The sequence below is a fragment of the Lepisma saccharinum genome, chromosome 7 (assembly GCF_977018435.1).
Source record: "Lepisma saccharinum chromosome 7, izLepSacc3.1, whole genome shotgun sequence".
NCBI lineage: Eukaryota > Metazoa > Arthropoda > Insecta > Zygentoma > Lepismatidae > Lepisma > Lepisma saccharinum.
This window is the reverse complement of record NC_139235.1, coordinates 45,916,374-45,939,138: the sequence shown is the minus strand read 5'-3', so window position 1 is coordinate 45,939,138 and position 22,765 is coordinate 45,916,374. Positions and strand designations below refer to the sequence as shown.

Here is a 22,765-nt window from a genome sequence, read left to right as displayed (position 1 = left end):
TGTCAGACACATATACCATGGGCATACAAAATTTAGTGCCATGCTACGACAAATGTCAGAACAACGGTGGTGATTAAGCTGAAAATTAGGTTAGAACTCACTGTTACTAATGCAATAAATTACAACTGATATTCTTGTTTTATTTATGCCTAATCGGTAGGGACCTTGATATTTTGTTATTCTTTTTAAATTGGTGTATTTTCTTTTTTTTAATTTTTTTAATAGGGGTGTTATTGTCCCCAAAATTCACATTTTCATTTTAACGCATTTTCTGGCAAATATCTGAAATTATACCTTCATGGTGTTTTTAAACTACTGTTTCAAATTGTAAGTCACATGGCTTACGCCTCTTCGTGCGAGTTTGATATCTTGAAAGTTATTTCGGGAAAGTTATTTTCCATACCGCTTTTTTTAATTTTAAGGTAAGGAATTTAGATAATGGAATTTTCCCTGTATATACTGACGGGTGCATAATGACCATAAGTGGCGACGCACCCAAAAAATTTAAATCAATCAATCTCACGTGACAGATACCGATATATTATGGAACCAAAAATTGGCATTATCTTTTTTTGACTTGTTAGTGTTACGTTTCCCAAAATTCGCATTTTTGTTTTAGAACATTTATCTGTCAAATATACCGAAAGGTCACATGGTCTACGTATTTTCGTGAGAGTTTGATATGTTGGAACAGATTTTTGAGGAAGTAAAAGTAAAGTGCTCCCCTGCACTTTTCCATGAAGGTGTATAGTAGGGGTGTGGAGTTAGGGTCCCACACTTTCTTGATCACGGCTGAAGGTAGGGGCGATGTAATCAGCACTACGCTCCTGGCTACCTTTATCCCTCAAAGTTTCCTCAAGGTACCAGCTTCATGTGATGCTGCGTGGGCACCGGAGCAGTTTGAATAGGTGGAAAACATCCCGGTTCTCTACCGCAGGGGATCGAGCCCGGGTCTCTCGCATAGTAGTCACACGCCCTAACGACTGAGCTCCATTATTACTCGCTCGACAAATGCCGATGGTGCGCACTTAGCTTGGTAATTCAAAACATATCTCGTGCGACAAATACGAAGATGTGGCTCCCGTGTGACTGTAGATACGCACTCGATCTCCTGTTAGAAACCTGCCACTTTGCTCTGTGATGCAAATGGTTTTGATGGAAGTTGAAAAAATCGTGGGAAATACATGATTTAATGCGGCTGTCGGAATTATTCCATGTACGTATAAATCTATAGTTAACTCTTGAGTAAAATGTTGGAAAACTTGCATGTTCTAAGTACACAAACATGGCCTAGAAAATACAAGAATGTTGGATTTCATGGAATTTTTCGTTGTTTTAGAACATTTCTTTAAGAAAAATCGCTAATAACGCCAACAATTCGCATTTTATGCCAAATTCGCATTATTTCTATATTTCGAACGGGCGAAAAATGTGTCCAGACATCAATGCACATTCCTAAACCCCTTCCTCGGTTCGGCGTTCAAAATTGTACACGGTTGCATGCTCTGATGTTCTAGCTGCAAAACAAAAGTTATCCGAAATACAAGGGTCGTTCAAGGTTGACCGGGACTTTTATTTCTGCAGAGGAAATAGGTAGCAGAAGAAACACCAAACTATGTTAGTTTTTCAAAGTATTCTCCGTGCGCGCCGAGGCACCGTTGCCATCGTTCTGGCAGCTCCCGAATTCCTTTGGCGTAGAAAGAACTTGGTTGATGTCCTAGCCACTGGAGGACATCGCTCCGCAGTGCTTCGTCTGTCGTGAATTTCTTCCCTCCCAGATGGTCTTTAAGGGGTGCAAACAAATGATAATTACTGGGGGCTAAATTCGGACTGTAGGGGGATGGGGCAGAACTTCCCAGCGCATGTCGGCCAGAGTTGTTGTTGTCACATTGGCCGTGTGAGGGCGGGCATTGTCATGGAAAAGAATGACATTTCCAGACAACATCCCAGGTCTTTTCTTGCGAATGGACTTTTGTACAGCACCACTCAACAATGTGGAGTAATACTGGGCATTAATCGTGCTCCCTTTGTCCAGAAAATCCACATGGATAATGCCCTTCGTGTCCCAGAAGACACTTGCCATGATCTTTCCAGCGGACGGCTGCGTTTTGCTTTTCTTGGGGGGGCGGGGAACCTTTATGCCGCCACTCCATGCTGCGTCTTTTGGTCTCTGGGGTTGAATTGTGCAACCATGTTTCATCACACGTGATGATGGATTGCAACAATTCATCACCTTCTGCTCGAAACCGATTCAGAAGCTGTTCACAGACCGTCCTGCGTGTCCACTTCTGATCGAATGTCAGCTGGCGGGGAACCCACCTTGCACAGATTTTGCGGAAGCGTAAGTGGTCGTGAATGATTGTCTCAACATGCTCGACACTGATATTCACCTCGGCAGCAATATCCCGCACTGTTACTCGCCGGTTCTCAAGAATCATTTGCTCAACACGTGCGATATTCACTGGTGTGACTGCAGTCGGGCGAATGTGTCCATGCGCTTCATTTGTCACCAGCTCCCGTCCTTCGCGAAACTGCTCACACCATTCGTACACTCTTGTCCGCGACATCGTTTGTTCACCATACTGTGCTTGCAATCGTCTGAAAATCTCAGCTGGTTTCACTTTCTCCTTCACGAGAAATTTGATTACACACCTCTGCTCCACAGCCACAGACACACTGCTCTCCGCCATGTTTGCTGCAACTGCTGCGCATGCACGAAATACGTCATGCCGGGCGCTAGTTACTCGCGAAGGAATACATTACGTCACCCGCACGTTTCATCATGATCCGGCTATTCATCGATTTTTTACGTACGAAAATCCCGGTGAACCTTGAACGACCCTTGTAGATTGCTCACATAGCGCCCGAGTTAAAACAATTTTCCTCCAAAGAGTGTTTGAATTTAAAATTCCCGCCGAGAAGCGCTAGCGAGAAAAATTTCTCTCTCTCTCTCTCTCTCCTGCCATCACTAGTTTCTGGCGCCGTGGTTGTGTTGCGCATAAAAGGGGCCTAAAACTTGAGGCCGAAACTTACGAACAAGATTTTCTGTTCCCCTGCAGAGTTCCATAACGATATCTTTAAATAAATAAATAAAAAGTCAATGAAGACGAAATTTCCTGACATTTCCCTGACTTTTTTTGACACCTCAAATTCCCTGACTTTTCCCGGTTTTCCAGGTCTGTCGCCACCCTGATATCAATTTAAAGTTTCTTATGAAACTCGGAAAATCCTCCACAGAAACTTATGGTTTGTTGAAGGAAGTGTACGGAGATGAGTGTTTATCATGCACACAAGTGTTTGAGTGGCTTCAAAGGTTTAAAGAGGGACGAGAAGTGATCGCGGATGACTTGCGTCCTGGATGGCCTTGCATTGCATTGCAATTTAAAATAACAAAGGCTAGTTATTACTAATTTTATATATATATATATATATACAGGAATAGGATCAGAAAAGGTGCCAGAAGGGTGGATAAATAGAAATGATGAAGGAGACAGTAAACACTTACCACACAAAGAGAAATAATTCTATATTTTGCGATCTGAGTCGCATTTTCAAGGTAGAAGAGAGAAAGATTGGTGTCACCTGGAGTAGAGGCACAGAATACTGACCGTAGCATCTCTATGATCAGTGTTGCCCGAAACAGTTGATAGATAACAAAAAGTACTTTAACCAGTGTTTACTGTAAGGTGGGTGGGTAGTTTCGGGGACGAGAGGAAAGGGTTACTGGTTGAGTCCGGGGGGTATAGTTGTATGCATGCCTGCTATATGCCCTTTCCCATCACCTGTGGAAAGATGTCAGAGCGGGGGGGGGGGGGGGGGGGTAAAAGATGGATGATGACAACACGGAAGCAGTTATTGAAGGTTGTGTTATGGCTGTTGGTGTGGATGGCAACTGTGAAATCGAAGTTTTGGGTGGAGGAATGGTGATTATTGATCCTTAGGTTCAAGGGGGTGGAGGTTTCGCCTAAGTAGAAGTTGCCGCAGATTTGGCAGATGAGGGTGTAAATTATGTTGGATGAGTGGCAGGTGCCCTTAGGTTGGATAAGTGGCAGGTGCCCTTAGTGTGAAGGGTGAACTCACCTGCCGCTGTGGGGATCAGGAGGGTGGGGGAGGTGATAAGTATGGGGCAGGTCTTGCATCTGGGTTTGTTGCACCTGTGAGCTGGGGGAAGTGGTGTGGAAGGGGTGGGAGTGTTTCAGACCAAGATGTTTTGGAGGTTGGGGGGGGGGCGATGGAAGACGACCCTTGGTTTATCCCGAAAGATGTCCCTGGTGTTAGGATCACTGTGCAGGATGGGGAGGAAGGAGTGGAGGGTATGTCTGATTTTCGTAATGTGGGGGTGGTATTGGGTGATCAGATACACACACACACACACACACACACACACACACACGCACACACACACACATACGTACATAATGTATGAGTATAATTATCATCATTACATTTTATAGATATGTACGTATTTCTGACAAGCTGCACTGAATAAATTAACCTACGAAACGATGCTCTGTTGCAACGCTGCATCTCAGCTTTACAGTATTTTTTAGATCAGTGACAATCGATCAGACGTTTCAAATATGAGAGAAATATTATGAGAAGCTAAGAGCGTGGCGATCGTCTCCTGCCCCCCATGTTGAAAAATGAGATCATGCCCCTTCAACTTTCTTTAAAACTAAAGGATCACTCTCTCCAAACTAACATTAAAGCATCCGTGGATACAAGACTAATTGGCGATTTACCAGCTCCGGACACAACATCTGAAAGTAACAGTAACACTGCAATGTAAAACCTACCTCGCCTCTTTTATGTACTTTAACAAAGGGAATAATAAATGAAATGTTAGGAGAGAATGAAAGCTTACCAGTCTCTTGCTTCTATATCAGGCAATTGACTTTGGTACAGTGATATTCTGAGGTTACTTTACTTTAGACATATATGCTTTTGGCAAATGATTTCTAAAAAAAAAAAAAAGAATGCATAGTTCTATAACTTGGCGTGGAAGGAAATCCAAACCCATCACTACAATTTCCAGAACGTAAGTGCAATCAACTGTTGTTCAAAGAAAATTATTCCCTTGCCATGTTCCCTGTGTCGAAACATGCCTGTTGAAACCCAGTTATACAGGTCAGGACAAACAGAAGTCTAAAGTTGAAAAGGAAAAGAAGAATTAGCCCAGGTATTTGAATTTCCAGGAATATGCTATGTACTATGTGTGAGACACGTCCACCACTCACATGGCCGATTACCATTTTGACTGCAGGGGATCATAAAGAGAGAGATGTCCACAATACACCAGGTGCCTCGTTGGCTGCAGGGACCTCATTGGGATTATTGTTACAAGAGGCCACAGTAAGAGGCCACATCTGTAGGATCAAAGCCTGGTAGACTTCAAAGGAACTGTAAAATGACAATTATAACTTCTTTTTTGTAGCTGATCAGTGGTGATTTATTCATTCTTAGATTTGGACTTTTAACCACTGCGTTATTTTTAAAATTACCAACGTTAGCCTGTTCACCAACGTACCAATAAATGAAACATTGTAAATCATACAGGGGAAACTCCTAGAACATGACACCACACTAGGAAATCTAAAACCCAAACAAATAATAAAAATGCTCAACCTCTGCCTGACCCCACATACTTCCAAATAGACGACATATTCTACAAACAGAAAGAAGGCATGGCCATGGGATCCCTCCCCTCTACCTCCAATAGTCAGCAATATCTATATGGAACATTTCGAAGAAATAGCTTTAAGAACACACCACCTCAAACCATCCACCTGGTTCAGGTACGTGGACGACACTTTTGTAGTCTGGCCACATGGGGAACACACGTTGCCCATCTCCCAGCAACACCTAAACAGCAAGACCCACAATCCAATTCACCATGGAAGTGAAAAAAAAAAAACCATACCCTTCCTAGATGTACTAGTTACAAGGCAAGACCACACCCTTTCCACAAAAGTGTACAGAAAACCTACCCATACAGGACATTATCTTAAACTTCCTCTCCAACTACCCCAAGTCCATAAAAACCGGTATAGTAAAAACACTTGAACACCGAGCAAAAACCATATGTAAAACCGAACAGGACCTTACCAATGGAAGGAAATCACTCTACAAAGATCTACCAATACCTATCCACACAAAATAATAAACCCCATAATATGGACAGAAGAAACCCACTTCCAAAAGAAAAACCACTGGCCACGATCCACACACCATACATAAAAGGCATATCCGAAAGAATCCAAAAAAAAACAAAAAACAAAGAAATACATCAGAACTACATTTCACTCCAGGAACATACTTCGATCCAACCTGGTCCACACTACACCACACACACCCAATATAAAAACAAAAAACGTAATCTACAGCATCCCATGTGATTGCAGGAGAGAATACACTGGGGAAACATGCAGAACACTTTAAGCGAGGGTGGGGAACACCAGTGGCAGCACCAGGATTAATCATCTAGGGGTGCTGAGGGGGTGCGATGCTGAAAATAAGGAAAACATGAAAGAAGTATGCAACCTTTCAAAACTGGGGGAACAAGGTGCCAAACAGGGGGGGGGGGGGAGGGCAAGGACAGTTTACTTCCCCTTGGTAGATAAGGTTTAGCATAGTGTCGGGCCAAAAATAGCAAAAAGCGGGGGTTAACTGCACCCTAATCACCACCACTAATTAACATAAATTACTGACTGAAATGAAATTTTGTGAAATATAATAACTTTAGATTGACATTCATTTTCCAGGGAGGCTGTGCCCCCCTTGCCCACCCCCTGACGTCCATGATGATATGTATTAAGTCTTAATACTCCAAGAAAGTGGTTGTACAGTGTAAATATTCAGATACACATTGCAGTCTTATTGAACTATAGAGTGGAAGTTATCCTTGTCTTTAAAAACACAATTTTTGAACCTTTTCAATGTAACCCATGAAGGTACAAAATATATAGACACTTCAGGACAAAATGGAAAGTGCACAGCAATTTCATCTTCGTTAATATCCCTTCTACCGCACTATCCCCAACAACGAACTGTAAAATTTCTTCGTGAACATTGGGCCTCTTCCTAACGGGTTTTGAAAAAGCCTGAAATGGTACGGAACAAATACACAGAATGTATTAACAAGAAAACTACCCCTCACGTTAAAACTCACAATAAATAACTTCCCGAGAACGACTTGTTGATACCTTGAAAGCAGCTAAAATTCGTGCTCCAGTGTGAGGAAGAACAAGTAGGTGGAAAATAAACCGTTTATCAAAAAAGGAGTTGAGTTGAGTTGGTGTTTTAAGTCCACTTTATGTACAGTAAGACTAATCGGGACTGGATCCGAACCACTTCTGCCTCCACCGGGTATGGAACCTGGGACCCCTTGATTACAAGGTGACGATGTTACCACTGCGCCATCGGGGAGGCCCGAAAAGAAAAAGGAATTACTAAGATTAAGCTGTAGGCTGTTGCATACAATAATAACGGTCTTGCTGCAGTACTTAACATTCGGCGCTCAATATGACAATATGACATAATATGACACTCTAAGGGTTAGTGTTTTCAGTTGAACGTAGGGGATGCGGAAGAAAATTAAGGGGTTCACAAGCACCCCCTCGTGCCCCCCTGACGCTGCCTCTGGGGGAACACAAAACAAACCTCAGGCTGGGATACTTTGAAAGATCCAAACTAGCGGCCCACGCCTGGGAAAACAGCCACAGAATGCAATGGGACAAAACACATATACTAAACAGGGAAGAAAAATAGCTACAACAGAAAATTCAAGGAAACGTCACATATGACTGCAACAACAGAACCGATAAGCCATACCAGCCTGGAGATCAGACCAATATGGACACCATTAGTCAGAAACTTTTTCAAAAAACAATAGATGGCAGCACTACACCAAATGCATCCACATGTCATACATTTATCCACAGAACGCAACATAGACACTAAAAAATAGTGCACAAAAATCATAAACAACAACGGGACCAGAGTACACAATTCGGACATTATCTCTCCATACACCTAAGATCTCACGCACAGTCTCTATAGAATATTCATATAAATTGCACACCAACTCCCCTCCCGTTTACCTCCTTTACCAGTGCGTAGTTAGAGATCGGTTAGTTCATTGAACTCTCCAGCCTAATTATTGCCTATTTTTGTGGGAGCAGGAAAAAGTTTATTATTCATTTTGCCTTGACTCGTCTCACTCAACAGGTCGGTAGGTGCCGTGGCTTGCCGCGAGTTGATAGCTTCCTGGAGATGAGGCCTTGCTCGAAAATGTTTATTATTATCCTTTACCTCCTTCAAAGATACATCTCCAACCCTGCTTTGGCCAGTCAGCATACAAACGAGGATCAGTGTAGCACACACACTGGGAGAACTGTATGTTCCCAATCATTCAGGGTCTGACAGTTGCAGGTAAGCAGCACTGAAGGAGCATTATAATTTTGGGGGTTGATTTCCAACGGTATCAACCTTTGGCAAGGTGAAACCTGGGCCACCGCAAATTAATCCTACCTGGCAACCTATATAGAAAAACAGTCTTGAAGTGACCACCAGACGAAGTAGAGCCTGGGCCACTCATAACTCTCCCTGGCAACTTGGTGTACAAGAGGTCCTTGTAACCGACAGACAAGGTGGAGCCTTGGCCACCGAGAATAATCCTACAAGGCAACAATTTATTATCCATATAGACACCATCCTCAAGCACATCATGTGTCCAGAGATTGCAATATGATTAAGTAGATAACTCGCTACCCTGAAGACAGAGTCAGAATCAGCCTCCGAAACGTTGGTAATTTTAAAAATAACACAGTGGTTAAAAGTCCAAATCTAAGAATGGACAATTATAACCATCATAATAATTATTATTGTCATTATCATTTCTACTAATTAAGTTTTATGAATGGTCTGCCACCTCTACAAATATTTTTGATTACACCTCAGCTGATAAGGGATGAGCCCCTCATTCCGAAATAAAATCCTGGCTACGGGCCTGATCTTAGTTCAAAGTGGTTTTGACTCAGGCCTAAATAGTACCATTAGACAATAAAAATGACACACTAAAATTAGAAAGAGATAACACAGCTGAGAGAATGATGTAAGTGCAATTTTAAAATTACTTACGTATGGATATCTGGTTGGTCGATAAGTCTTTCTATACTCTCCTTTATAATAAAAAATGCACCCAACTGGGCTAATATCGTACTAGCAAAAACTGCAACAACTTCAAATCTTTCATATCCCAATGTAAAAGAGGTTGTGGGCTTTTGCTTAACTATCCACGTTGATAATAAACATGTTAAAAGACTGAAAAGAAGAAAATAAAATTCAATCAATACATATATACTGGAACCTATGAGAGTCATCCAGTACAAAAAGGAATGTTTTGGTGTAAAACAAACGACAAATGATGTGTGCAAAAAAATTATGGTACAAAAATTGTCCAGTCATAGATCTAACTTGGACAAATTCACTTTTTGTCTCCAGATGGGGGAGGTTCAAAACGTCAAAAAGCGGTGTTGTCAAATGCCTGATTTTTGCTCAGCCATAAATGACACCTTCTGCTGTCAACATGCACCCTTTGCTCCCAGTTTAGGGGGAGAGAGAGAATTGGAGACCCATTTGTTTGTCTACCCAGTGGTGACCATTAAGCTTAGCCGCACGTTGGCATTGCTGAGGATGCCTTTGCCACCTGTTGTGCTGTCACACATGAGTTTGGCATAGCAGAATACCTTGAGAATTTTCCCTCCCCATGGCAACTAAACCAAGGACCAAGCCAATTGGTTCAAGGGTTCATGTGACCCTACCTGCCTTTGGATGGAAAAAACAAAAATAGAATTTCAAGTAGGTTCTTTGGCCACTCGTGGAATACACACCTTACTCTACTTTTCCATATATTCGCCTTACCCATTCAAGCACATATCATACCATGATAGCAGTTTGTTGATACAGTCAGAAAATTTTTTGCAGACATCTTTTGTCGTTTGTGTTTTACACCAAAACATTTTCTTCTTCAATTTTTTTTATGACTATCGTAATTTTAAAAAGTAAGTGACACAATTATGTTTGATATTCCTGTACAAATAAATGTATGTACACATAAATGTATATTTATAATACATATGCTCCAATGTATTTATTAACGTAATGCTTATATTAATCTATGAGCACTCTGATGCTATTTTTATTCAGTACAGGAAGAAAACTTACATCCAAAAATATCTTACCTAACTGATACAAAGTTGGTTAGGATCAGAGTAACCTTGACTACAAAAATTTGGTGGAAAATTTAGGAGCACATAAAACGTGGTTTGAAAACTAGATGTTGATACCATCTGTTGTATAATATAGAGCAAGGACGCACTGTTAAGAAATGTTTATCTATGCCATTCTTCTTTGTGGATGAGAGGGATGGATGCTAATGTAAATGTGGCTGAATTCAATAGGAAACATCCAAGGGAAGAGAATTCAAGGGAACTAGTTGAATTGTTTAAGCAAGTGTGCTGTGAACGTGTGGAGCCAATTTTGCAAAGGAAATGTGTTGTTTATCAGTTCTCCCATTAGTTTCAGACTTTATGGTCACCTTGTAGTGTCTCACTAAACCTAGGGACATGACGTGATCCAGAGATAACTTACAAGTTACAAAATTATTTAGAGCAGTATGGAATTCCAAATTTCATGCTGAAAACAGCTTTGGGCATTGAGGCTAATACCATGGAAAACAGGTGGGTGTCTATGGGTTTTAAAAACACACATATGTAAAAGTCATGGATTTCCAGGGGTCTTCAATCCATGGCCTACAGAGCCCTTTGCCATGGCCCATGCCCATTTGAAAAATTAAGCACTTAACATAAAAACCAGATTAAGTAAATGGTAGATGACAGCATCTTACAGTTCTCAATACCATAGTGTAACTTCATTGCCCACGAGCATCATTGAAATTGTTAATGTGGCCCGCACTGTCTTACGAGTTGGAGACCCCTGCCTTAAATCATAGCTACTTTTCTGTATAGTCACCATTGCCACTTGTCAGACTGGGAAGCAAGCTTTGTATACCCTTATTGTACAAATTGGTTGTATGATTCTTTGTTGCAAGTACTGGATTCCGTTCATCTCGTTTCATTAATCATACACAGATACACAGTGGTCAAGTTCAAGATGCCATTATAGTGTATATAAAACGTCGATTGCCGCCCTCTGTGGCAGTGGTCAGCAAAATGCGTTACAAAATCAAGAGAGATGCCAGGTTCGAACACTGGTCAGGCATGGGTGTATCATTGTGGTTGTCTTATTTCATCAATTCATCCTTCAGCCTCATCATCGTGAATAACCCAAGAGATAGAAAAGCAACATAAAATAAGAGAAATAGTACAAGGTCGATTGTGTGATGGTGCTCCGTGTGTGGCTCTTAGCCATGAGGATGATAAAAGAATGTTGATATGGAGTGACAGTTCACAATTTCTGTTACCTCCTTACAGTTTCCCAGAACTTGATGGACTTTATTGGATAACCATATTCGGCAGCACATAAGATGCACTTTTTACCTTTAAAAATAGGTCTGAAAAACAGGGTGCATCTCATGTGTCAATACTCAGTTTTTGAATACCTTCATATCTGGAAATTTTCTCTGTTTTGAGTTGGACAATTTCTTTCTTGCTTCCTTGAGGCGTGTGAGAGCATTCCAGTCACATAGAGTTCATACAGATGGATGCACATGCACTGCAAATGACGATCACAGCTGTGTTGTTGTATGACTCGGATCCTGATTTAGAAGAGGTTTCAAGGGACTCTTCATCTAGCTCTGGAGATGAATGACTGGGTTTTGACGAAGAAGATTAAAATATATTCTATCCTAGGTAGATTACATAAGTTATTTGTTGAAAATTGACCTACATATTATTTTATATTTGAAATACTGTAAAATTATAATATTCAGTGATAAAGCTTTTTTCTCAAAAATGTGCACAAAAAGTGCAAAAATGTATATGCTGGCAAATACGGTTATTGCCACCAATAGGTTGCAGTATAGGTGCTGTGTAACTGTGCAAGGAAAGGTGTGTGAAGATTGGTAGCTCCTCATGCGTTCATTATATGTCATTGGAATACAAACATAAAATTGACCCATATTGATAACAGATAAAGTCTACAGGTATACACAACACTCTTCATGGCGAACCTGAACTAACCCATTCCTGTATGTGATGATTTTTACCTTAGAAAAATAAAATGTATTTTTCAAAAACAGGAATTTGTATTCAAGAGAACAATTTTTTCTTTTCAGAAATATTGGTCAACTAATTTATCCCATCCCAGCTATAAAGATTTTACAATACACAAATAATCATGAAACCAAACTAGAGAAGCATGATAAATTTGTCTACACTAACAAGAAAAAATACACTAAAGAAATTAGTAATGTTTTTTTTTTACATTTACATGGAAGCTTTTGCAAGGTTCTCATCTATTAGTACTACCCTCTCCCTTAAATATTGTAAAAATCAAACCCTTCTCGTACTGGATTTGCATTATCCTTCAAGAAAACAAATACATGCTCAAAACATTGATATGTCAGGATTTTTTCTAGGATGGGTCAAGCAAGAGAATTTGGAGTAAACAAGGCATATTTTAAACTATAAAAATATTGCCCCTTCAAGGAACACTCATTCAGTTTGCAGTTATCATGTTCATGCAATGTGCTCCTAACAAATAACATAAATTTCTGTGACAAACTAAATTATACTTGTGAAATTTATAATTTTAGGTTGACATTCATTTTCCAGGGAGGAGTGGCTCTCCCTTGTCCCCCTTCTTCCGGATGTCCATGTCTTTAAATTATAAGTAGAAGCATGGGTTTAATTTTTAAAATTATATTTTATCATTTTCCAGATAATTTAGCATTGTAATAAATTTGAAATATATTACTGTGTAAATACTTTCATAAAAAAAAAGGTAAAGTGCTCCCCTGTGCTTAGCACCATGCCATGAAGGCATATAGGGGGTGTGGTTTTAACGCCCCAAACTTTCTTGATCCGGTCATGAGTGGGGGTGATGTGATCAGCATCACACCCCTGACAACCTTTACCCCCCAGGGTTTCCCCCAGGTACCCATGTCATTCGATGCTCGGTGGGTGCCGGGGCCGCTTCCAACATTAGAAAAGTTCCCGGATTTGAACCGGCCACGGATTGAACCTGGGACCTTTGGCATGGCAGTCAGACACGTTACCGACTGAGCCACTTTCATACAAGAGTAAAATATACGTTTAGAATATTTTTCTTAGCATCTCAGGTGGACAAAAAGAGGGATCAGTAAAATGTACCTAAAATTATGGGAGGGGATTGTTTTAAAGTGTAATGATTTGCTGAAATTCATTGTAGAACAAAGAAATAAAAACATCAATAGAAGCTAAATTATTTTTTAAAAAGCTGAAAATTATACCTCTAATGTAAAAGGATATTTATGAAAAATCTTTTAAATGATCCGAGGCTTACCTTAATAAATTAAACCACATTGTATACATGTAGGCCCGTAGTGCTGAAAGAAAGTAAATTTACTGTAATTCTATATTTTATGTTACTTCATTTTGCTAAAACTATGCACATTATATTTAGAGTACAGAATTTTAGTTCTATGTATACATAATAAAAGAAAGAGGTAAGAAAACAGGCAATCATTACCAGTTTGAAGTATATGTACCCTGACAGTGTATTGAGGGTAAAAAGAGGTATACTGTAAATTATGAGAGGTATATTAACTATGTTTATGCTGATTTAATTGTTCATTACATTGAAATTTAATGTGTAAAAAATTTCCAAAATAAAATAGTAGCTCCTCTTCTGACATTGAATATTCATTACAGCTGCTATTGCATCGGTACCAAATTGATTGACTAATATGGGAGCAACATCACTGAGAAGGAGATGGCACAGCTTGGGATGGGACTTCATGTAGTGGTAGGGTAGCCTATAGGCATTGATATGCCAACGTACTAGTGTGCACTAGCCAGCCATTTAAGAGAAAAAGCATTCAAAGTTTCGAAATTAGGTGAAGATATTGTCCGACTGCAAAGTGGCTCAGTAGCCAGATGGTAGCATACCAGTTTCACATGCCGAAGATTTTTGGTTTGAATGGCCTTATTTTTTTAACACATTGGGGTCTCACGACGGGCATAGCCCGCAGTGCACTTCAAGTCAATGTGGACGAACAACAGGCTCAGCCCGTCCCGCAGTATGCAATTGCTTTGCTGATTGAACTATGGGCTATATTCGTACTTCGTCTCATGTGTGTGTTCATTCAAGTCTCTTTGTTGAAATTCCGACCGCTAGGTGACTCATGTGCTATTTTTATCTTGCACCTGCAACTGTTTGTTGTCAGGTTGATGTACGTTGCATTGTTTAGAATGGCCTCGTTAGATCCAGACCGCATAGCGGAAATTCTGCACGAGGATTCCGCCTCAGAGTTTGAAGTTAGCGACGATTTTGATGATGCAGATAAATTTAAAGATTTGGAAGGTAGGTTACATTCATAATAATTAATTGTTGACAATATAAACAGTGTTGCAAACAGTGTTGTTAATTTTTTTGGGTCTATTCATCTTGCCTCTTTCTTGATTCTCCTATGTACATGCACTGATGTATTTTTAGTTTTTCCATTTATTATTTTGTATAGTGTATGTCAAATGAAAATTTATTTTATTTATTTAAAAATATTCAAAAATGTCTGAAAATGAAAAGAAAATTTAACAAATTTTTGTTAATTGAAAAGAGGAAGTTTTGTAGATTTAAGAAATGTGTGGTAAAAAAAACACAAATTAAAAATATTTTTTCTATGATTTTTTGAAAAACTACCAAAAACCGCAGACCAGAGGTAAAAATGCTGTATTATGAGGCCAGACCCGAATGTGTTAACTTGGGCTAATATTTATTGCAAAAATGTATCTTTATTTCCTGAAATTGTAAAGAAATATTTTGTTTTAGATTATTTTATGATAATTATCACTCTGGATCGTGTACAAAAAATGTAAATAAAGCATTTGTTTGTGAATAGCATTCTTGTGTTTTGTTTCTTGAACATTTTCTCAAAACGTACTTTTCACTATTCATGATATTTTGTAGAAAATGACACTTGGATAATTTAACATGCAGATGTTTGTAAAATGATTAAAAAGGAGTATCCCCCCCCCCCAATTAAACTTTTATTTCATATTTATTTCAATAAGTTATTACATCAAATGTAATAAACAGTTGCTCGAGGTAATGAAAAAGCACAGGCAACTGAACGGGAATCGAACCAGGAACCTTTGGCACTTGAAACTGATATGCACAACCTGGTCACTTAGCAGTCGGACAATACATTCGAATCTTTGAAGTCAGTGGCAGCTTGTGATTGGTGGTTGCAGTCAGTGGCATGCTCAGGATTTTCGAAGGTGGAGGGAGGATGTTACGTATGCTTATGTATTAGTCAGCCCATATTTTGCCATCATTTCTACATGGGGCATGATTTGGCGAAATATGTTGAGTCAAAAGACGAAGCTGTTGCTGGTTAGTATTTTTATATGGTATCGGTGTTCCTAATTTCCTCCCCTTTCAAAACAGCCTCCAGGCACTCTATTATTTCCTTCCTCTATTGTTGACGCTTCTTGAGTGAAAGTTCCACCTTGTGGGGACAGATCGAGGCAAACGCTTTTTCACAATTTCATCCAGCATTGGTTCGCTGTGGATTGTTTAAAAAAAATTTACATATTCCTTTGCAAAAAATATGCGAGCATTTCTATTGCTGGATGCATTCATCGTTATCAATTTCAGCTGATGTACACGACAACAGGGGTGGCTGCTCCTCAGGTGGCAAAGCGTCATCTCAACTCCCTCCTCAGCCAAATTTCCAATACGTATTTTGAAGTGCATTTGAATTATTTAGTTATTTATTTTTAGATTTTTGGTTTTTTATTAATATTAAACATTTTCATCATATTCGGTCGATCCTCTGCAGATAAACACAAACTTAATTTCATGAATAATAAAAATCTTATATGGATATAATATATAAATTACACCTAAAATTACAGTATGGGATTTTTCCATGGACACTATGTACGCCCCTTTTTAATACCATAATTACTCATGTATAATGTCCACTTTTTTCCAAAATTTTTGCCCCCAAAAACTGTGGTGCGTATTATGCACGGAATAATTCAGACAGCCAACATGAAATCGTACACGGTCGTTCTATGATTTTGGGGCACTTGCATTGATTTTTCATGTTTACGGAACCCTATCATGTTATATATCATTGTAAAGCTTGAAACCTGCAGTTTCTGAATATGGAAACAGTATTCCATACAAGATAACGACACTAATGTGAAATTCGGTTGAAATAAGTTCATCAAAAAAATGAAGAAACTTTCTGAACTTTATGCTACTTTGGATGAAAGAAAACATAAGGAGAAAGATAATAAAAATTAAAATGTATTACTAACCAAATAATGACATACATGGAGTGTGTAAATTCCTTAATGGAAGAAATCTTGTGCTGCTAACTGCTATTTGGAAGGTCCTGAATGTGCCTCGTATAAATGTTACATTAGTCACAGAAAGAAAAAGTATATATTTTGAAAGAGAAGGAATGAGCAGTTGAATAGGTATGACGTCATTCACTCTTGTTCACCATAGCAACAGCTTTACAACCTACAACTAAGAAAGCCATTTCTTGAAACTGTATTGTACTGAGCATTATATACGAGATATATTTCTTTGTCACTTTTACCCATCAAAAACCAGGGTGCACATTATACACGCCTGCACACTATACACAAGTAAATATGGTAATACCCATCAATACAATAAAACAGTGTCTCATCAAGGCTTTTGCCCCCCCCCCCCCAAATATGAGAGGGTCTGTGCATGAGTAATGTATTTCCTTTAAAAAATAGTTTAAAAATGATAGAAATATTTCTAAGATTGAGAAACGATTGTTCGTTTGCACACAAACACGAAATACAAACTACAACGTTCGGCAAAGAAACCAAAGCTATCAGAAAACATCGAACCATACTCCAATATATTAAATTTATTTATTTATTTTTCTGACAGCAGTTGAAAGGTTAATAGTGTACGTACATCACGCTACGAATTTATATATTCTGGGGCTCAAGCTCGATAATACTGCGATGATGAAGTCAAATGATGAACAGATGAAATGGATGCCTTCACCAGCATTCAAACCTAGGATCTCCGGTTTCCCAGCGGTTTACGCTATCTAGTGATATACTTATTATTTATACATATAGCCTACGCATGGATGCCACAGGATTTTTCCAGGGAGGGATGAGCAAGGTAATTTTTTCCAGGAAGACAAAGGAGGCATAAATAATTATCATAAATTACTGTGACTGAAATGAAATAATGTGTGAAATATCCAATTTTTAGGTGGACATTCATTTTACAGAAGAGGCTCGGGACCCCCATTGCACCCACCTTCCGTACGTCCCTGCAAATATGTACCGAATCGTTAAGTGCAAATGCATGGCCCGTCCAGAAGATAAAAATACGGTTCCTGTGCTATGCGTGTTTGGTTGCGTCAAGCTGAGGAGTTGCCAACACTGGTAGGTGGTGGCATTCTGCTTGCAACCTCCTGGCTCCCATACACAGAGATAGGGGAGAGGCAGGTATAGTGCTCAAAATGCGTGTAAGAGGATAGGGAGGCCTCCAATGCCCTCTTGAAGTGGCAGAAGCAGAGTACACCACTTAGCTGAAAGACTGAGATTTCCATTCCGCGCAAAGGCAAACAACAGAAAATGCCCGGGAAGAAGTTTGCTTTAAGATTGAATTGTATAACTGTTATTCACTACCAAGTAAGTTTAATAATTACACTGTCCAACAATGGTTTTGTTAAAAGTAAAATTTCAACGGTTCTTTATGTTTTGCCACCTGCTGATTCCGAAAATGAAGTCAGAAATGGTCAATCACCCACCATTTTTTTGTAACAATAAAAATGTAATTCTGCATTATTATTGCAGCATGCAGTCCATAATAAGCTGATTGGTAGGTAATATTTTTTTTATGTCTTTGCTCCAACAATACACTAGTAACTTTAGGCCATTGATGTCTGCATGAATGACAACAATTAAACTTGTTAAACAATCCAACGCTTTTGAGTGGTTGGCTGAAAGGATCTCGTCATATGCCTTTTGGAGTTCCTATGATATTGAGGGAACCTAAGGATCATATAACAGACTGCTATTTTTTCTTGACAAATACATCTAGTATAAATTTCAAATCAAGGCATACAGTGAAATATCCATCACTAGAATCAGCAACTTGACCGCTGCCTCATGGACCTGGAGTTCCCATACCTGCTCCACCAGATGACATAAGTGTAATGGAAGAAAGTGAAAGTGTTCCTAACAAATTTAGTGAATTGCATAATGATCCTGATTTTGTGGGGAGTGTTTCAACAGCTGAACCTCACTTAATAACTCAAGAGGATCTTAACGATTTAGTTCGAGATCTAGAGTTAAGTAAGGGTAAAGCAGAACTGCTTACATAGCGATTAAAAGGATGGCATTTGTTGAAGAGTGACACTCGAGTTACTTTTTTGCGGCAACGCCAAAAATACTTTGTAGATATGTATGCTGAAGATAAGGACCTTGTTTTCTGTTGTAACATCGATGGTCTATTAGTGTCACTAGGTGTTGCCCATAAAAGTGAAGAATGGCGTTTGTTTTTAGACTCTTCGAAAACAAGTTTCAAAGGAGTGCTACTGCACAATGGAAATAAATATCCAAGCATTCCCGTAGCATATTCCTGGGGCATGAAGGAACGTTACGAAAACATGCAACTATTATTAACAAATATCCAGTACTGTAAATACTCTTGGCAGATAGGTGGAGATTTATAAGTTATTGCTTTCCTCTTAGGATTGCAACTAGGTTACACCAAATTTTGCTGTTTCCTGTGTAAATGGGACAGCAGAGATAGAAAAAATCATTATGTTAAAAGGAACTGCCCGAAGAGAGAGTCACTCATCGCAGGACAGGAGAATTTTGATCATCCACCACTTGTAAGTTCAGACAAAATCTTACTGACTCCTCTCCACATAAAGCTTGGTCTGATGAAGAATTTTGTAAAAGGAATGGACCGTGAGGGTAGTGGATTTATGTTCCTCAAAGAGAAGTTTCCGCGAATTACTGAGGCGAAACTAAAAGAGGGAATATTTGTTGGCCCTCAAATCAAGAGACTAATGAAAGACAATGATTTTGAAAAGAGCCTAAATGAGCTGGAATTGGCTGCTTGGCAATCTTTCAAGGAAGTTTGCATAAATTTCCTCGGAAACTTAAGGAAACTTGTCACTAATTTGATTCAGAACTATCATGCTCTGGGGTGTAATATGTCTCTGAAGATACACTTTTTAGACTCCCACCTCGATTTCTTCCCACAAAACGTTGGGAAAATGAGCGATGAACATGGAGAACATTTCCACCAGGAAATTGGTGAAATGGGAAGGCGCTACCAGGGAAAATGGACTCCAAATATGTTGGCAGATTATTGCTGGACACTAAAAAGAGATGTTCCTCAAGCAAAGTAAAGCCGAAAATCAAGTTCGAAGACATTCTAGATATGCCATTTTAAATAATATTGCATCGTATCACTATGAGGCTATATGAGATTTGTATGTACCTGATATTTTGTATGTACCCTGTTACTCAAACTTCATGGGTGATGGAAAAATTCTGTAATTAGATTTGAAATCAGCACATCAAATTCAATTAGAATCACCCCCAACTTTTATTTTAACAGACAAGAACTTCAATTTTGTTAGACAGTGTTATCTTTGTAAGTCCAAAAATATATGGTGGTTGCGCAACTTTGCCATCTAAGCAGCAGCCGCCCCTGTTTGAAGTGCTTTTTCCCAGAGATGGCTGGCTAGTGCATGCTAGTATCTTGTCATATCAATACATGTACGGTACCCTACCATTATGTGAAGCCCTGTCCCAAACTCAATTTCCCCAAGCCGTGCCTTCTCCTTGTGAGACTGCTTGCACACGTCACCTAGTAAGCAGTGTGGAAGAACCAGAACAATTTGACTCCAAAAAATGCAACATTCAGTTTTATTAAGATATCTACTCACTTTGAAGAGCTCTATTTTGAGTATGATCGACGTATCTCCATCTCATCTTAGCACAAAAAATTGCACATAGCCTAATAAATTTTCCGTAATGGATGAAGAACAAATTACACAAAGCAACATTGGGATAAAGGAGAATAGACAGAAAACTCTTACTCAAACAGTATAATACTGTTTTAAAACTAGCCCCTTCAACTAATAAACACACGATTTTCTTACTTTACAAATATTTTCTTTTAGTTTGGATTTCAACTCCATGAGATTGTCTATAAACTATGGCTCACAATGCAACCAAATAACTAATAAATAGGGAGTGGATTTTGAGGTAAAAACATGTTTTTTCTGTTCTTTGGAAGTCAAGCAAACTCGGTGGGAGAGTCAACCAGATGGTTGCAATGTAGTGTGCGAAGTCTTAATTCACATAAAAATGCGTAATTTTACCTTTAGAACATAAAACACATATTTATAGGGAAAGGACATAAAATGTACATACAGTATTTACTCATGTATAATGTGCACTTTTTTCCAAAATTTTTGCTCCCAAAAATGTGGTGCGTATTATGAATGGAATAATTCGGACTGGCAACATGAAACCGTACACGGCATTCCATGATTTTGTGACACTTGCATTGACTTTTCATGTTTACGCTACCCTATCATGTTATATATCATTGTAAAGCTTAGTTTTGTGATAACATGGCAGTAGTTCAGTGTCTAAATCGTCCCATTTTCCATGTATGTTGCTCATATTGTATACAAACATTTTAAATTTTCATGTACCTTTGAATGTTCTAAAATAATACAGAATATGCGGCTAGTCGCCTCCATCTGATTCTGATTCCACTTACATCTAGACTAGCCTTCAGGTTAAGGTAACAGAGGTACATTAATTCACCAAAACACATATCCATGATCTAAGAACAACAGAAAACATTCATAAACAACATAATCATCTTCATAAACCATAAAAAAAATTTAGCTTTCTAGCGGATTTACTATATTTCCTTCTATAATAATCAACATAATACTGGAATGTACATTTACAGTCCTAAAAACACTTACAATAAAAAGTACTTATAATTAAATTAATTTTTATTCCTAAAAAAATAGACAATTTATAATTGTGATCTATTGAGAGTAACTTACCCATGCTCTGAGTGCTGGCACAACAAGACAGTACAAAAAAGCATGATAGTACATTAAATGCAATTAGGAAACACACTCTTCTAGCTCGTCTCTCTGATAGTAGACATTTTACTTCATTAATAAATGTGGATGTTCTGAATTTACAGGAACCTCCAGAAGCAGGTGCAAACCATACCTGTAAAACAATAGGAATTGTAGCTTTCCTGGTGACGTGATTCGAACAGGTGTTCTCAGGTTACCAACGAGGTTAAATTGGAGTTAGCTTCTAACGTTTCGAGCAGTTACATTGCTCTCATCATCAGGGAATATATTCATGTATGCGCTCAAAACAATGGAAGCTAACTCCTATTTAACCTGGTTGGTAACCCGAGAACACCTGTTTGGACTATAAAACAATGTTTAAAAATATTAATTCAAGAAAGTACAACTTTGCACTGCAAGGTATCAGAAAGTTAAACATAGTCTGAATACTGAAACTTGTGAATCTCAATACAAAGTAAGATAATTTGCAAATTCAATCACTGATAAGTTTTTAGAACTACCTTGCAAGCAGCAAAATTAGATTAATGTGTATCATTTACATCAAATTATTTCTAAAAATTCTCATGTTATCTAATATGGCCATAAAGGTATTTTAATAGACCATATTCAATTCATCATTTCACACTTGAAATTTGGTTCTGTAATATGTACTGGTGTTCATCAAATTTTAAAATATAAGGTAGGCTTTCATTTTCTTGTTATAGTTTCTACATTCATAAAAAAAACTTTCAGATGTAATGAAGTTATTCTTTCCTTTAGATAGGCAGAAGGGGGAATAAATAAAAATTTGTCGTGTTAAACTTAAAATGATTGACTGGCATGTTTTATTTTACTTTGCTTTTCTGTAGGGTGACCATACGTCCCATTTTGACTGGGACAGTCCCATTTGGGAAATGTGTCCAATCCATATTTTTAAAATCGTCAATATCTCCCGTTTTATGAGAATCTAGAAGTTAGCTCGAAAATTAGATATAAATTTCATGAAAAAAAAGGTCTATGGCATTTTTTAAACAAGTGTCATGGAAACACTGTTTGAAGTTATTGATAGAAATCGTTATTGTTTATTTGTTTGTTATTTTTTAAATTTAGCATCGCTTTTCTGCCACTTTTGGCTAATTGCGTATAACAATCCAAATGCTACAATATCATTGAGAAGATTCGAGCAGGCAGCAGTTAACTGTTTAAACTAGAAGCTGACAATCCATTGTTGAAAATCTTAGAAGCTGACGAGGGATATTGCGAGTTGAAAAAACTCTGTGAAGTCCTTCTAACAATTCCCGTAACGACAGCTATCTTTCAGTGCTATGAATAGGATACTAACTAGAACAAGAAGTAGAATGCTACCAGGAATAATAAGCATTGAGGGACCTAAGATTCCAACTCATGATTTTCTGGAGAAAGCAGTAGATTTAGATGCCACGAAGAAATCTCGCAGGCACAATT

General features: G+C 38.6%; 1 protein-coding gene across 1 annotated transcript in view; it reads right to left on the bottom strand.

The window, feature by feature from the left end:
• Window positions 1–22,765, bottom strand: part of LOC145989838 (zinc transporter 6-like) — a 72,531-nt gene that overhangs the window by 36,528 nt on the left and 13,238 nt on the right. Inside the window, exons 3-5 of the mRNA XM_083125240.1 lie at window positions 21,281–21,455; window positions 13,504–13,546; window positions 9,139–9,321 (exon numbers count right to left, since the gene is read on the bottom strand). Of these exons, the coding sequence (XP_082981366.1) occupies window positions 9,139–9,321; window positions 13,504–13,546; window positions 21,281–21,455 (401 nt within the window). The remainder of the gene's footprint in view (window positions 1–9,138; window positions 9,322–13,503; window positions 13,547–21,280; window positions 21,456–22,765) is intronic.